Source organism: Haliotis rufescens, unplaced genomic scaffold, assembly GCF_023055435.1.
Source record: "Haliotis rufescens isolate VD_foot unplaced genomic scaffold, xgHalRufe1.0.p SCAF_17, whole genome shotgun sequence".
Lineage (NCBI taxonomy): Eukaryota > Metazoa > Mollusca > Gastropoda > Lepetellida > Haliotidae > Haliotis > Haliotis rufescens.
The window spans coordinates 25,816,038-25,831,596 of NW_025963857.1; the positions used below are offsets into that span (position 1 = coordinate 25,816,038).

The 15,559-nt window shown below is 40.9% G+C and overlaps 2 protein-coding genes across 3 annotated transcripts in view; one reads left to right on the forward strand and one right to left on the reverse strand.

The window, feature by feature from the left end:
- Nucleotides 1-370: 370 nt before the first annotated feature.
- LOC124113132 lies at nucleotides 371-15,116 on the reverse strand. Of its 2 annotated transcripts, none has more exons than XM_048397805.1 (8): nucleotides 15,014-15,116; nucleotides 13,351-14,197; nucleotides 8,557-9,421; nucleotides 6,929-7,442; nucleotides 5,668-5,790; nucleotides 4,317-4,395; nucleotides 2,996-3,182; nucleotides 371-2,005 (listed from the first exon to the last, which is right to left on the reverse strand). In XM_048397805.1, exons 2-8 carry the CDS (start codon nucleotides 13,738-13,740, stop codon nucleotides 1,950-1,952), a joined length of 2,214 nt encoding a protein of 737 aa, XP_048253762.1. In that variant the 5' UTR covers nucleotides 13,741-14,197; nucleotides 15,014-15,116; the 3' UTR covers nucleotides 371-1,949. The 2 variants fall into 2 exon arrangements, with proteins under 2 accessions (XP_048253762.1, XP_048253763.1); XM_048397806.1 differs by having other exon boundaries at nucleotides 15,041-15,070.
- Nucleotides 15,117-15,559, forward strand: part of LOC124113133 (glucose-6-phosphate isomerase-like) — a 40,379-nt gene continuing 39,936 nt past the window's right edge. Inside the window, exon 1 of the mRNA XM_046473373.2 lies at nucleotides 15,117-15,289. Within this exon, the coding sequence (XP_046329329.1) occupies nucleotides 15,153-15,289 (137 nt within the window). The 5' untranslated portion in view covers nucleotides 15,117-15,152. The remainder of the gene's footprint in view (nucleotides 15,290-15,559) is intronic.

The window sequence follows — 15,559 nt, forward strand, 5'->3', positions numbered from 1 at the left end:
GCATCAACCAAGTCAGAGAGCTTGAAAACCCGATTGCCTACGACAAGCAGGGTTCTGAAGACCAATTCTAACTTGGGATTAACATTAACAACTTACAGGTCAAAATTACATTAAGCATATCACTTGTGCTCCATTGTTAATGAATCAGTCTAGAGGTTCCTTACTATGACCAATATTCGAGCAATATCATGCCAGAGGATGCCAAGGAAGATCTCAACACATTGTACCGCTGTAGTGAGTGAGTGAGTTTGGTTTAACGCTGCTTTTAACAGTATTCCAGTTATATCACGGCGTGTCAGCTTATATGTAGGAGGAAAGCCCGAAGTGATGCAGGTCTCGGACGTTTACCACTTCGGTGAAACCCACGGGCACGGTTATGGTGCTGACAAACCTAGAAACATAATCGGGGCGAGGCAGGTTTCGAACCCACAATCATAGGTTTCTGGTGCGCCCAAGGGACGCAACTCTGCACAGCAAATCGCAGCGCCTTAGACGACTGGGCCACCCATGCCCCCTTGTACTGCTGTAGGGAATCGAATGTGGGTCTTCGGTAGGATACTACACGACATAACTGTTTGGCTTCCCTACTTCCAAGACAGTGGATGAACGTCCATTTATTGAATAACAAGACAATCTTATTTTTTAAGTTTCTTCTTCTTGATTTTTTTTTTATTAGCCCTTAGCCGATGAGTGAAATAAAAAGATGCACCTTACATAGCGAAAAATAAAGTGCAGAATATGAAAACAAGTGTGCAAAGATGTGTATCGATACAGAATGTATCATGTATCGTATTGTTGAGCTTTGTATCCAAGGAATTCACTGTATAACCATGCATCTAATTCATGGAATCTGTCGTAACACTACAAACTCAAGTTGGGCTGGCTGAAAAGATCAATAATCAGAATTATCGTTGATGTGAAGCAATATTAAAATTAGGTCATTGATAATATCTCAAAAAAACTATTGTGATGAAATAAAGTTCTAATTTACTCAAGCAGTTTTTGTCCATTGCCAAAGACGGAAAGCAACTGATTTTGTTGTATCTTAAATGTCCGAGTAATCCATGCATAAGTGTGTCACCACTCACCAGTGATGTGAAATATGCTGTTTGTCCTAAGAGCTTTTAGCATATTTCCTCAAACTTACTAATCCAATATTTATCTATAATTGATCTATATTTAGCTAAGGAAGATCAATCTCTAAGATCTACATCGATAGCCAGCCCTACCTTTAAGTAAATATATGTTCATCATCCTCAAGTGTCTGCCTTTGCAGCGAATAATCAAAACACTGTTTGTTTGTTGTTTTACACAGCACTCAGCAATATTCCAGCTATATGACAGTGGCCTGTAAATAAACAAGTCCGGACCAGACAATGCAGTGACTGATATTGTGAACAACAAGCCACACCAGGCTACAATGACATGCAATCAACCTTGTCAACGAGCCTGACCCCCAGGGCCATTAGATTGCTGGAGCCTATTCTAACTGGAATCCAGACAGGGCTAAACACAGTGGGCACATGGTTCTTTCATGGGAATCCAAGGGTCAGGAAACTGAATCAATGTTTTGTGAAAACAATTACGACTCAAATGGATTTCATCTTTTCTAAGGCTACAATCCGATATCACAGCATGAATCTTGCATCCCACTTTAGGTAAGGATGCATCTAGCTTATCATTAAAAAAATGTATGGTCATGAAATGTGTCTTCTTACAGGTGATGAGAAACATATTTTTAAGGCTGTAAACCTCATAAAGGGATTCTGACGCCTAGCAAGCACCTCACTGATGAGCTAAGATACAGTACAACAAACAATCATTTGCAACGTAGCTTTTGAATTTCATGCTTTTAGCATTCACACAAAACTGAATTATTATGCAGCCTTTGAACTCTTGATGCAGACGTGAGTATGATGAAATGTCAAGGCCACCTACAAAGGTCAAGGTCACTGGAGAGTCCCAAAGCCCTGCATACTTTGGGAGGTACGTTGTGGAGGGATACCTGCAAGACAAGAACACATCATATTAATGTGCAACATGGCAAATTATATGTATTGTAAATAAACATTTCCAACAATCATTGTCCGATTGCATGATACCCGAATTGACAGGGTGCCATCGTACAATTTGATTGGTTGGTCTGTTGTTTAACGCCGCACTCAGCAATATTCCAGCTATATGACAGCAGTCTGTAAATAATCGAGTCTGGACCAGACAATCCAGTGATTGACGTCATGAGCATCAATCTACGCATTTGGGATACGATGACATGCATCAACCAAGTCAGCAAGCCTGACCACCCGATCCCCGTTAGTCGCCTTTTACGACAAGCATAGTCGCATTTTACGGCAAGAATGGGTTGCTGAGGACCTATTCTACCCCGGAATCTTCACGGGACCCTTTGAACAGTATTTCAGTTATATCACACATGCCAACTTGATATGGGAGGAAAGCCCGAACTGATCAAGGCCTCAGATGTTCACCACTTCGGTGAAACCAACAAGCAAGGATATGGTGCTGACAAATCTAGAAGCAGGGTGAACTCTGATTCGAACCCATGGCCATAGGTTTCAGGCACACCTAAGGGTCTTAACTCATCACAGTGAATTGAGTGAGTGAGTGAGTTGGGTTTAACACCGCTTTTAACAGTATTCCAGTTGTATCGCGGTGTGTCAGCTTAATGTGGGAGGAAAGCCCGAAGTGATGCAGGTCTCAGACGTTTACCACTTCGGTGAAACCCACGTGCACGGGTATGGTGCTGACAAACCTAGAATCAAAATCAGAGCGAACCGGAATTCGAACCCACAATCATAGGTTTCTGGCGTGCCCAAGGGGCGCAACTCTGCACAGCAAATCGCGGCGCCTTAGACGGCTGGGCCACCCTTGCCCCCCACAGTGAATTGAGGCGCATCAATTGAGGGGGTCACTCGTGCCCTTTAAGGGTAGAAGATGCTGATGCAGTGATGCACAGATGACGTTGATGGCCACTTACCAAGGGGAGGGGGTCCGGCTGGCCACATACTGCGAGATGACATGGGGTCACTCCACTGCATCTGGACGGGTCTGTGCTGGAACTGGCTGTTGTCCGGAGGCTCCAGATGCTCCACACCGGAGCTTAGATACAGGTTAGAGTGGCTCCATTGCTGTTTGGGAGGCCAGGTGTGCATGGACGATACATCCTGAAGGAACCATTCAAAACATAAGCTAAGGCAATGAACACACATCTTGATGTGATTTTACACGAAGCAAGTAATACAGAGAAGGTTGGACTTATTCTAGAGTTACGCCCCCTGTCTCATATGAGATATGAGCGAGTGAGTGAGTTTGGTTATGGGTATGGTGCTGACAAACCTAGAAATACAATTGGGGTGGACCGGGATTAAAAACCCATGGTCATATGTTCCTGGCATGACCAAGGGACACAACTCTGCACAGCGAATTGTGGCGCCCTAGACAACAGGATCTCCCATCCCCCTACATGTGATATGTAGACACAAGATCAAGAAACATGTTCATGCACTACAACGTATTTACTTGTTTGTTTGTTATTTAATGATGCTCTCAGCAGTATTTCAGCTATATGATGGCGGTCTGTAAATAATGGAATCTGGACCATACAATCCAGTGACTGACATCATGAGCATCGATCTACACAACTCGGATACAATGACATGCATCAACCAAGTTAGCGAGTCTGACCACCCCGTTAGTCGCCTCTTATAACAAGTTTGGTTGCTGAGGACCCAATTCTGACACAGATCTTCACGGGACACACTACAGACAAATATAGCCTGTAAATGTCCATATACCAGATAGGCATTGACCTTTCAACTCAGCAGTAGTGAGAGTGAGTGAGTATTATTTTATGCTGCTTTTAGCAACATTCAAGCAATATCAGGGAATGGAACTGGGCTTCACACATTGCACTTGTGTATGAAATCAACATAGTTCTTCGCTGTGACGAACAAACGCAATCTTTGCACGCTTTACCCAATGAGCTACCCCCCTGCCCCAGTTTTGGTTTTGGTTTGGTTTGTTGTTTAACGCTGCACTCAGCAATATTCCAGCTATATGACGGCAGTCTGTAAATAATCGAGTCTGGACCAGACAATCCAGTGATTAATATCATGAGAATCGATCCACGCAATTGGGATCGATGACATGCATCAACCAAGTCAGCGGGCCTGACCACCCGATCCTGTTAGGTTGCCAAGCATAGTTGCCTTTTACGGCAAGCATGGGTTGCTGAAGACCTATTCTACACCGGAATCTTCACGGGTCCCCTGCCCCAGTAGTGAAAGAGCCCTACATACATGAGGGTCCGCTGCCACAGCTCCCTGGTAGTTGGGGGGGCCCCGCCTTCTGTCACAATCCTCGTCACTGCTGTCCTCTCTGGGGATAAACAAATTGTCCGGGGTACAGTCTGTTCAGCACTCCATGACACATTAAGTTCATCTTATCATAACACATACAACAAAACACTTCTTGTTGCAGTTGTCATAGTCCAGTTATTCATATTAATATTAAATATACACAGTAAATGCTGCAACTAAAATAGGATGATATTTGAATATATTATTCCTGGTAAAATACTAGTTTCAGGTAATATTTCTTTCAATCATTGCATCAAAATTCAGTAAAGTCATATTATCATGATTATTGGGTATTTTTAACTGAATCACTGGAAGATCTGTGAGAAAATAGTGTACAGCAGATTGCTGATTGCTATTTCCAGCTCAGTTTACGAGAAATAATCTGAATCTCTGCAAATGCTGAGAAGGACAAGGCCCTGTTGCACAAAGCTATCTTAGCGCTAAGGCAATGGTAACTCCAATACATAGGCTTATGACAGTCATCTGGTCATAGCGCTAAGGCAATGGTAACTCCAATACATAGGCTTATGACAGTCATCTGGTCATAGCGCTAAGGCAATGGTAACTCCAATACACAGGCTTATGACAGTCATCTGGTCATAGCGCTAAGGCAATGGTAACTCCAATACATAGGCTTATGACAGTCATCTGGTCATAGCGCTAAGGTCGCTTTGTGCAACAGGGCCCAGGAAATACAATTTAAATGATAAATGTAGTGATGTTTTATTCCAAATTTCAATTTTTTATTCACTAAGTTTGTCACCTGAAGTGATACGATGTACTTTCTGACTAACATAACGCTCAAAATATCTTATTTTCCAAAATACTGCATCTCCAAGAGGGGTTGCTCCTGTCTTTATTTTATATATATATTGGCACACAAGACCAGATTTTATACATCCACATCCACTAAAAATACATGGGAGACCAAACATTCTATATCACATGCTAAATACAAATTGATAATACAAAAACCTATAAATTTTAAAGGGTAAACAGGTCATACCATACAGTCTTTGAAAGTTAGTTCGTTTACCATAATATCCTGTGATGGACAATTTGTTCACAACAGTAAACTACAGTTATAACGAACTCAATGGGACTACTAATTTTAGTTCATTATAACCATAGTTCGTTATAAACATATACACAGCATATATACCGCAAATCGACCGGACCAAAAAGCAGTTTGTTATATCCGTCAGTTCGTTATAAGCGTGTTCGTTATAAACGTAGTTTACTGTATATTCTAATTGAAGACTGAAGTATGAGGAGGTGCAGGACTACTCACTTGGAGTCGATGGCCTGCACCAGGTCCCGTCCGACAGCGTAGAACTGTTCCCCACTGGAGGAGTCATCACTGAGGTCACTTGAGTCCTGGACACCAGACCAGCTGCTGTTCATCGTGTCAGACCTACAACATGTACAACACACAATTGATATGACCGTGGTCTGTAAATAATAGAGTCTGGCCAGACAATCCAGTGATTGACATCATGAGCAAATATCCACACAATTGGGATACAATGACATGCATCAACCAAGTCATTGAGTCTGTTAGTCGCCTCTTACGACAAGCATAGTCGGCTTTTACGGCAAGCATGGGTTCCTGAAGACTTATTCTACCCGGTTCTTCACGGATCTACAGCACACAATTAGGTAGTGAGTGAGTGTGGTTTTACGCCGCTTTTAGCAATATTCCAGCAATATCACGGCAGGGCACACCAGAAATGGGCTTCACACATTGTACCCGTGTCGGGAAATCGAACCCGGGTCTTCGGCGTGACGAGCGAACGCTTTCACCACCAGGCTACACCGCCCCCAGCACACAAGTAACCTTTCCCATTGTCTTCAAAGCCATAACATTAACTTTATAACATATTTTATAAAACCTACTGCCATTTGTGCCTATTTTATTGTAGGCATTATCCAATCTCGTAATCACCTCTTGGGAGGTTTGGCTTTTTCCTAGTAAGACCTGATGAGTTGAGTAGTAAATTAAACTTTTACTTGGCTTGACAAGAAATGAAAGTTTTCATCATGGATGACAGGAATTGAACCTGCAACCTCACATATCGTGTTAAGTTTTGTAACCCACTGTTTTCCCACTGAGCCACCGCAATGAAAAGTTGTTCAATTTTACATGTCATTAATCCAGTTGGTCCATGCTGCACGTTTTTTCTCTTGCACGCTTTGATCGAATACCTTTTATACCAGGGCACTAAGGGCCATAACTCTAATTTCTTACCACCTGGGCTGATATCGATGAGTCACCGCAACGAAAAGATGTTCAATTATACATGTCATTAATCCTGTTGGTCCATGCTGCAGGTTTTTTCTCTTGCACGCTTTGATCAAATTCCTTTTATACCAAGGCAAAAGGGGCTGTAACTCTAATTTCTTACCGACCGGGCTGATATTGATTGCCAATTCAAAATGCATTGACAAGCCATTTCAGCCCGGCAGGTGTCTGGTTATTGATATGACCGTCTCCATGTTGGCACATGCAAAATGCCTCATATCATTGATAGGTAGATGATAACTGTACCTACCCCCCATGTGTGTGCATGGCCGGCCATGTTCCACTGCCAGGGAAGGACCACTGTGACGTGGACATGATCGGCCCAGGTCCGGGGCCTGTCGCTATGTACGCTGGGTTTGGACGATATGGCATGTGCATCTCTTGCGCGCACTGACGCATGTACATGGTTGCATCTCGCGACGGATCCATCATCGGCCGCTGGGGGAATGACTGAACGGCCGGTAGACTAGCTCTGTGTTGATGTGGCCAGGTGTTTCCGCGCACACCGGACAGATCCAGACATCCTTCTGAACGTCGGTGCATCTGATATTTGGGATGTTTCATCTCTTCAACATTAGAGTCGGAGGCAGGACTTGGCATGCGATATATCTGGGGCACTGTCAGCTGGACTTGACCTTGGACTTGGTTCTCGGGAATTGCTTGCATAGGCGAGTTGGAACAGTTGACGCCGGACAGCAGGTTGATGACGCTCTCCAGCTCCTCCTCCGAAGCCAACTGACAGTTCACCTGCATCACACCCACGCCTGAAACACCAACAAGGGTATTAAATTACATCAGGCCATATAGAGATCATTAGCCCAGGATTTCCTGTATCGCAAATATCATATACCGTGTATCACTGTAGATAAGCTGAGGCATTAACTTGATCCTTGAAATCTGTATCAAAATGCAGCGACAGAAACATTTTTAGTCCACCAGTCCTTATAATGATAACATACAGGAAAACCCTTAAAAGTGGCAAATTTCTACTGTTCCTTATGATACCTTAACTATTGGGCAGTTTGGCAAGGACTACAGGACTGGTGCCAATTTCTAACGGTGAAATGGTATGTCCGGCACCACCTACCCATCTTCAGGGAGTATAAGTCAACCACACGTGGCCAAGATGGAACCTCATATAGATCGTTGTTTTACCATCAACCAGCATTAGAAATTGGCTATAGTCCTGTAGTCCTTGCCAAACAGCCCAATAGTTAAGGCTTCACAAGGACTAGTAGCAATTTGACCTTTTAAGGGTTTTGCAATATGCTTTCATAATGAGGACTAGTGGACTAAACTAGTTTGTTTCTGTCGCTGTCAACAGGATGCCATTACATCGATATCAGGAATGATAATTGTATCATGCAAGTCTCATTCATATGATTATATTTCTTACATACGATATTCACGATATGGAAACACACAAGGGTAATCTTTATAACATAATGTCATTCTAAATATGATGTTTAAGACACTGTTATACTCAAAGCAGGAACTTTAGAAAGAGCGTATGAATACAATATTTGAGTGAACTGCCCCATTTACCATATATGGTTGTCTACAGAAAACATTGGTAAAACCCTGCTTAAGCATGTTAAGCTTGTTTAGAAATTTTGTCAATAATTTATTGCTTGAGCAGATGTTGAATCCATGTTCTACCAGTGATAAATTAACTGGTCTAATTTATATTTATTAGTAATATTATTGCACTCTGGCTTTGGATAACGGTAACAAAAAGCACAGGGCCCCATTTCACAGAGCATGTGCAGCACTCCAACGGCTTTTAATCCTATATCACAACATAGACTTACAACAGCTGCTGTGCCAACACTGCTTTGTGAAATGTCACCCTGAATTGTCAACAGTGAGCTACGGTACCTGGTTGGGGCTGAAGCCCATGTATCTGTAAGTTCCGTGGATCAACCACTGGATTCATATGGGACGGGTGGGCAGGGTCCAGACCCATCAGATGGGGTTTCAAAAGACTGCCTGCAGCCAACTTGGGATCACATGATTCAGGCAGCCCAATCAATTCTACTAATGGTTGGCCTTGACCTGTAGCACTTGGAAGATGACCTTGACCTATGGTATTTGGGATCTGACCTTGACCCATGAGAGCTAACTTTGATAAACCAAGACTTGTATTGTCAAGCCTTGGGTGACCTTGAGCAGAGGCTTCCAGTTTCCTGTGCCCTTGAGCAGGTCCATCGAGGTCAAGGCCAAGAAGGTTAGCTTGTGGAACTTCTTTCGAGGCAGAGATTTGTTCTGTATGAGCTCCTGCTTGATCTTGCCTCCTTTGTAGTAACTCGGAGCTGCCTGCAGTCTGAGTAGAGTCCAGCTCATTTGTAGTCGAGCAGCCAGCTGCATCAGATCCCATGTCTACATAAAAGGCACTTTTACCTTCTTCAGGGGAAGGCTTTCGATCAAACAGAGAAAGTAATGAAGACTTAAATGTTTGTTTGGCCAAGGGTTTTGGTGAATCTGGACCTTTCACAGCTTTCTTTGTCTTGGGGCTCCCTTTGGGCGATTGGGATGGACTGCTGCCGTTCTTCAGATGGATTTTGTTCTGTGATTTGTCCACAGTCGTGGTCAGCAAGGCCAAAAAGTGTTCAGTTATCTCCCCCTGATTTTGGATTCCTTTTGACATGTTTAGTTTCTGAACCAGATCCATCATCCTGTCACTACAGAGCTTGTGGTACGTTTGCTGGGTTTTCAAGAACACCAGTAACACCTTACACAAGGTCTGAAAAATAAACAACCAAATGTTTAACATTAACTAATGCCTATCAGTCACAAAGAGGGGCGGTCGGGTAGCCTAGTGGTTAAAGCGTTTGCTCGTCATGCAGAAGACCCGGGTTCGATTCCCGACATGGGTACAATGTGTGAAGCCCATTTCTTGTGTCCCCCGCCGTGATATTGCTGAAATATTGCTAAAAGCGGCGTAAAACATACCCACACACACACACAATCATTTAGAGACCACTCATACACCTGGTAATATTCAAACATATGTTGGGCACATGGACCTTTAACTTTCCATCACTTGAATAACCCAACCATTCATATTTTCCTTAAGAATAATCTGCTGAATTCAAATTACAGGTAATTAGCTCAGTTAAGTACTGCCTGGATATTTTAGCTACTGTGTACTGCTGAAACCACACAGCAATCTCCCTTGATGGGGACAACTAGGAAGATGTGTGAATGTGTATTCAGCCAATCAACACAACAGATCCTTATTACACCTGTGCAATTAGACTTGTCCAGGATTTCAAAAAGATACTGTATTCGACGTAATAAGCGCCCAGGGTGCGCTCAAAATTTGAAATGTGGGGTTCTTATTAGAATATAATTTTGGTTAGAAAAAAACAAAGAGAGCTGAAAGATCGTAAATTTTGTCGTTTATGCTGACATCCTGCAATGATACAAAAGAAAAGTCTGTGCGTATTATACACAACAGATATATTTTCCAGTATTTAATTGCCCATACTTAAGGATGCGTATAACACACGATTATGTATTATACACGAATAAATAAGTCTTGTGTACATTGATCAATCAGAAAGGATGCTAATTGGGATTGTCCACTAGCCAATATATTAGAAAATATCGCAGTGGGCGCTTATTAGAGCGGGGTGCTTATTACGTCAAATACGGTAATCTGGTTCAAAATGTATGATCTGCTCAAATTGTAAGGGCTGGCTTCTATGAGATATGTATTGTATTTCAACAAAGTGTATCATTACAGACCGAGTTATAGGTTTGATTGGAAATTATCCACTGCCAGTGTGTGAAATAGTCTCCAATATTGCTGGCCAGGTGGCCTAGCTAGCCTTAAAGATACTAGCCAGTTTCAAATTTCAATCGGGATTGTTCACTAACCAATATATTAGCCAATATCGCTGCGGGCGCTTATTACGTCGAATATGGTAATTCAATATATGTATTCAATTATTATTTCATTTAATAAACTTGACAGGATTTTAAAAAATTCCACTTTGGGAGTGTTTACTTTCCTGTAGGCCTGGGGCACCATAACATCCTCTGAGAATACTTAAACACTCCCCTGGTGTAAACTCCATATCAGAGTGAGTGAGTGAGTACGGTTTTACGCGGCTTTTAGCAATATTCCAGCAATATCACGGCAGGGGACACCAGAAATGGGCTTCACACATTGTACCCATGTCGGGAATCGAACCCCGGTCTTCTGCGTTACGAGCGAACGCTTTAACCACTAGGCTACCCGACCCCCCCACTCCATATCAGAAGACACGAGGGCCACACGTTTTCAATATTATGATTCATGGACTATGTGTCATAAATTAGCTACATCCATATAAAAATACATTTGTGGAACTCTTGTTCTCACTTGCTCTTCATGTGTTATTTGCATTGCTTTGAGTGGGAAAAACTGGCTATTTCTATTTAACATTTAAAATGCAGGATGCTTGACGTTTTTTTCAGTTACCGCGTTAACAATGACGTCATAGAACGTTTTGCTTTCTTTATAAGGTGTTGCAGTAGCCAGATCTAGGACTATAAATACAATCCATTAAATCAATTATCTAATCTGTTCACCATTGTTTACAAATACTTTTTTCTAATTATATTCGTTTGCCTGGTTGGACAGAAAATGAATAATAAAAAATGTGTTGCCAGGCTGATGAGGTAAATGTATCAAAGATGTTAGGGACCTGAATACCACACTATTTCATTCTGGTGTGTATCTGATACAGAACTTTGTCTGATTTTATAACATTAAATAAACAGAATCAATAAAGTTACATCCTCAAATTGGTAGTCATTGTATCATTTTGAATTTACACGGTTAAAACATGTTGAAGTTTATGTTCAAAGAAAAGTGCTTTAGATGAGTGAGTGAGTAGTGGTTTGATGCTGATTTAGCAATACTCCAGCAATATCATGGCAGGGGACACCAGAAATGGGCTTCACACATTGTACCAAAGTTGGGTATGGAACCCGGGTCTGGAGCAGGACGAGCAATCGCTTTAACCACAAGGCTACCCAACCGCCCTGTTTTAGATGAAGGTTATCCACTATACATCATAAACTTCACACATTTACACAAATTAACACAACTAAGATGTTTTAATTCAATTATTAAAAACTGTGTCTATCATGGTCTATTGGAGTTCAATTTTCCTTGAAAGGTTTTCTTCATTATTTAAAAAGTTATCAAGCTGACATCATGGAAATATACATGCCTATCAATGTGGTCAAAGACTCAATGCAGAACTAGTTGCCATTCCCATGATGGTCTGTCTCCCAGACCCGAGCAAAATTAAAAAAAAGAATCCAACTCAAGTCTAGAATGATTTGGCAAGTCATGAAATTAAGCATTTGTCTTGGCCTCCATTTGGATTTTATTTTTATATTTTGTAAATATATATATTTCAGATAAAATGACTTTATTTCTGGGACTAACTGTTAGTCTATACCTGTGATAATAAGGTTACAACAAACTGAATATTTGTTGAATCACTACATCATTGATCAACTGTTTTTTACAAATAGTTTAGACATGTTTATGATGTTAAAAATGAGCATTAGGTTTTAACATGTTTAAGTATTATGATATTATAAACATCATAAGTCCATGTACTAACAAGAGTAAAACTAAGCTCTTAACAATAACAGTTAAGAAGGTTTACTCAATACATGCAATAAATACTATGCATGTCAAATGAGCCCTAAATCAGCATGAAAGCCTTTTCATTACACACGTGAGTGTCTACTGGTGGTTTATCACATTTTATTGTTAACATAATTAAAACTGCCTGTCACAAAAAGTGTATTCATTCAGATCAATGATTTTCAAAGAGACAAATCATTTGGACATGTTCATCATGTTCATCATTTTAGCAAATTTTGATCACATGTTTTTCTACATCATGGCATGTGCTATGTCATTACAAAGTAAAGAAGATGAAATGAGGCCATTTTGAAAGAAAATCAGTCAATGTCCTAAAAGCTGAACAGATATGAAACCCTGTATGATGCATGAATTATAAATATAGGACCACAACAAAACTTCATCATGTGTGATAATCAGGACAATCATTACGGGTAGTCATATCTATATTTGAAAGTAACTTAGTCTGGACCACATGGACCTGGTCCAAGAAAACCAGTGGTCAATTGCATGAGCAATTAAAAACATTGCCAGGGAACAAAGAGTGAGTATGGTTTTACGCCGCTTTTAGCAATATTCCAGCAATATCACAGCGGGGGACACCAGAAATGGGCTTCACACATTGTACCCATGTCAGGATTCGAACCTGGGTCTTCGGCGTGACGAGCGAACGCTTTAACCACTAGACTACCCGACCGCCCCAGGGAACAAAGAACACTTAGCAAGATCACACAGCATAACCACCTGTCTCTCATTTCTAACCTATCATACTTATTCTGTTTCAGATTCTCTATGAAAGTTCATCAATTCAAGCATGAACACAAGCCATTTTTCATGTTTAACCATACGATCTATAACTATAAGTATAATTCTAAATATTGATATTCCTAACCACCAAACATGCAAATTTCCTTACTTAACATATTAAGGAAGCATCAAGCTTACTCATCATGCTCAAAACTTTTCACTATCAAATCTGACACATATAATATATATACTAAAATTGTTGTTTTCTTTACCTGAGCATATTCAGCAGCCATATTATCTGCTGTGGCATCATCCATCTTTGCTTTCAAGTCATACAGAGCGGAGCTCATGTCCTGTAGCTGTCGAGACACAAATGCAGTCTGATCACATGCATAGACCTCCCTGAATGCTACACCGCAATCTTCTGCAATGCTCTGGTGTTGCGTCTCCTTTAGTGCCTTCGTCAGCGACTCTGTCAGGTGGGTTCCAGCACCATCCAAGTTCTTGACAGCATTTTTAAACTCTTCAACACTCTCAAAACATTCCTGCACTTCTTTGCTCAAATGGTCATTACTACCATTATCAATATGAAAGACTGATCTAGTTTCAGACCCCACTGCAGGCCGGCTACTGGGGAAAAGATGCTTCTTTAAATTTTCCATTTAGACAGATTGATTAAGAAACTTGTTGCTATAAATAAAGTGTACACGATATCTTGATGATGAAATCAAATCAATCTTGAATGGACAATGTCAAAAATATGTGAAAACTTTGTATAAACATCAAAACTGGTTTTGAAAATATGAAAGATCAGCTTTTGATAGAATCAAGGAAGACGTTTCAGATTATTAATTTCTTCTGTCCAGCAGGGATTGTACCAAAATAATTAGAAGTTATGGCAATAGTAATATTGGTCAGCACTATACGTATTAGACACAGACTTTTATACAGTTCCAGCTGTGATTGAAAGCACTGAACCAGCCAGTGCTATCAGATTGTTTTTCAGCAGTCATACTACGTCCCGCTATAGCCAGATAGGGGATGCATCTTGACACGATGCAGCATGATGTAACACTATGGATACATCGTCATTGGTGTCGAGTTCACAATGAATGCAATCTGCAAAAGGAAAATACATTATTTTCAACTGCATAAAACATGAGGTTGGTGATGAAAATGAGATAGGAATAGACATGTATCATTGTAAGGCAATCACCTCCAATGCCAAGGTAATCAGCTTACAAAATAATCTCAATCAAAACATGAATACAGAGTAATGTTGTTATGCAATATAGAAATCAACTGAATGTATTACTCAGTCAGCTTACCATGCAAAACACACATAACAATACCTAATTACATATGAACAATGCTCCCGTATAAAGATCCCAATACCGGTTTCGCCTTGCAGGATGGAGGCCAAATGTTGTATGGATTGAATTTTCAAGCAGTACCAGTAGACATAAACGTCTCTAAGTCATCTTGATTACGTGTACGGAAAGACTATTGAAATTGTCCAATCATCCTTAAGATGACACACCATCAAATCGGACTGTCTACTGCTGCGTGGATGACGCACGACACTGTCAATACGCACTGCTGTTGTCAGTAAATTCGAAGAGAGCATGATCATATTGTTTATCGCTGCGATTTTCAGACCAGACTATGTAATGTATTTCGTGTGACGCACTGACACAGCACAGCTGTGGTATACAGAAATCAATAGAAACGCGATTTATATAAAGTCCCGACTCACGCGTTTTATCGATAACGCGAATTTCGTCACACGATTTCGTGTCTGAACACAGATTACCAATATATGTCCCAACATTGTTTAAATGTTGGACAGACTCTATGGCGCGTTAATTATCTTGAAGAAATTGTTTCTGTGTAAGAAGATACATGAACGAAAAGCATGATCAACTACATACATACGTTTTCAAATGGTAAACATTGGCATACATTTTCGTAAGCTGTCGACATTGAAACCGGAAGTCCACCCCCGCCCCGCGCGAGACGGAAGTTGTCCGAATGCTCAAGGACACGTTCAAAGTCAAGGTGAAGGTCGTAGAAAATGGCTGATCTGCAAAGAGAGTTTCTGTCAGGGTCCGCTGCTTGGAAAGCATTGCAGGAGACTTTCAGTAAAAATGGCTCAAGTATCAGCATGCCGCAGATGTTCAAGGAGGATTCGGACAGATTTAAGAAATACAGGTACATGCATGACAATGCGTGACACGCATACACTTTCTACCGATCTATATTTGTATGCTTGACATGCATCCCTGCACCTGTCAAAAGTGTCATGCATTTTGGATATTGGATTTATGACTTTTTTACTTGATCAAATATATACGTGTATATTGCTTCAACTTATTTCCTTAAATACTTTATTGTTTTCTTTCATTTCAGTAAAAATGAAGCTCTACATGAGGTTATATTTGGATATTCGTAAATGAAAAAATAGATTTTACTTTGAGTGGC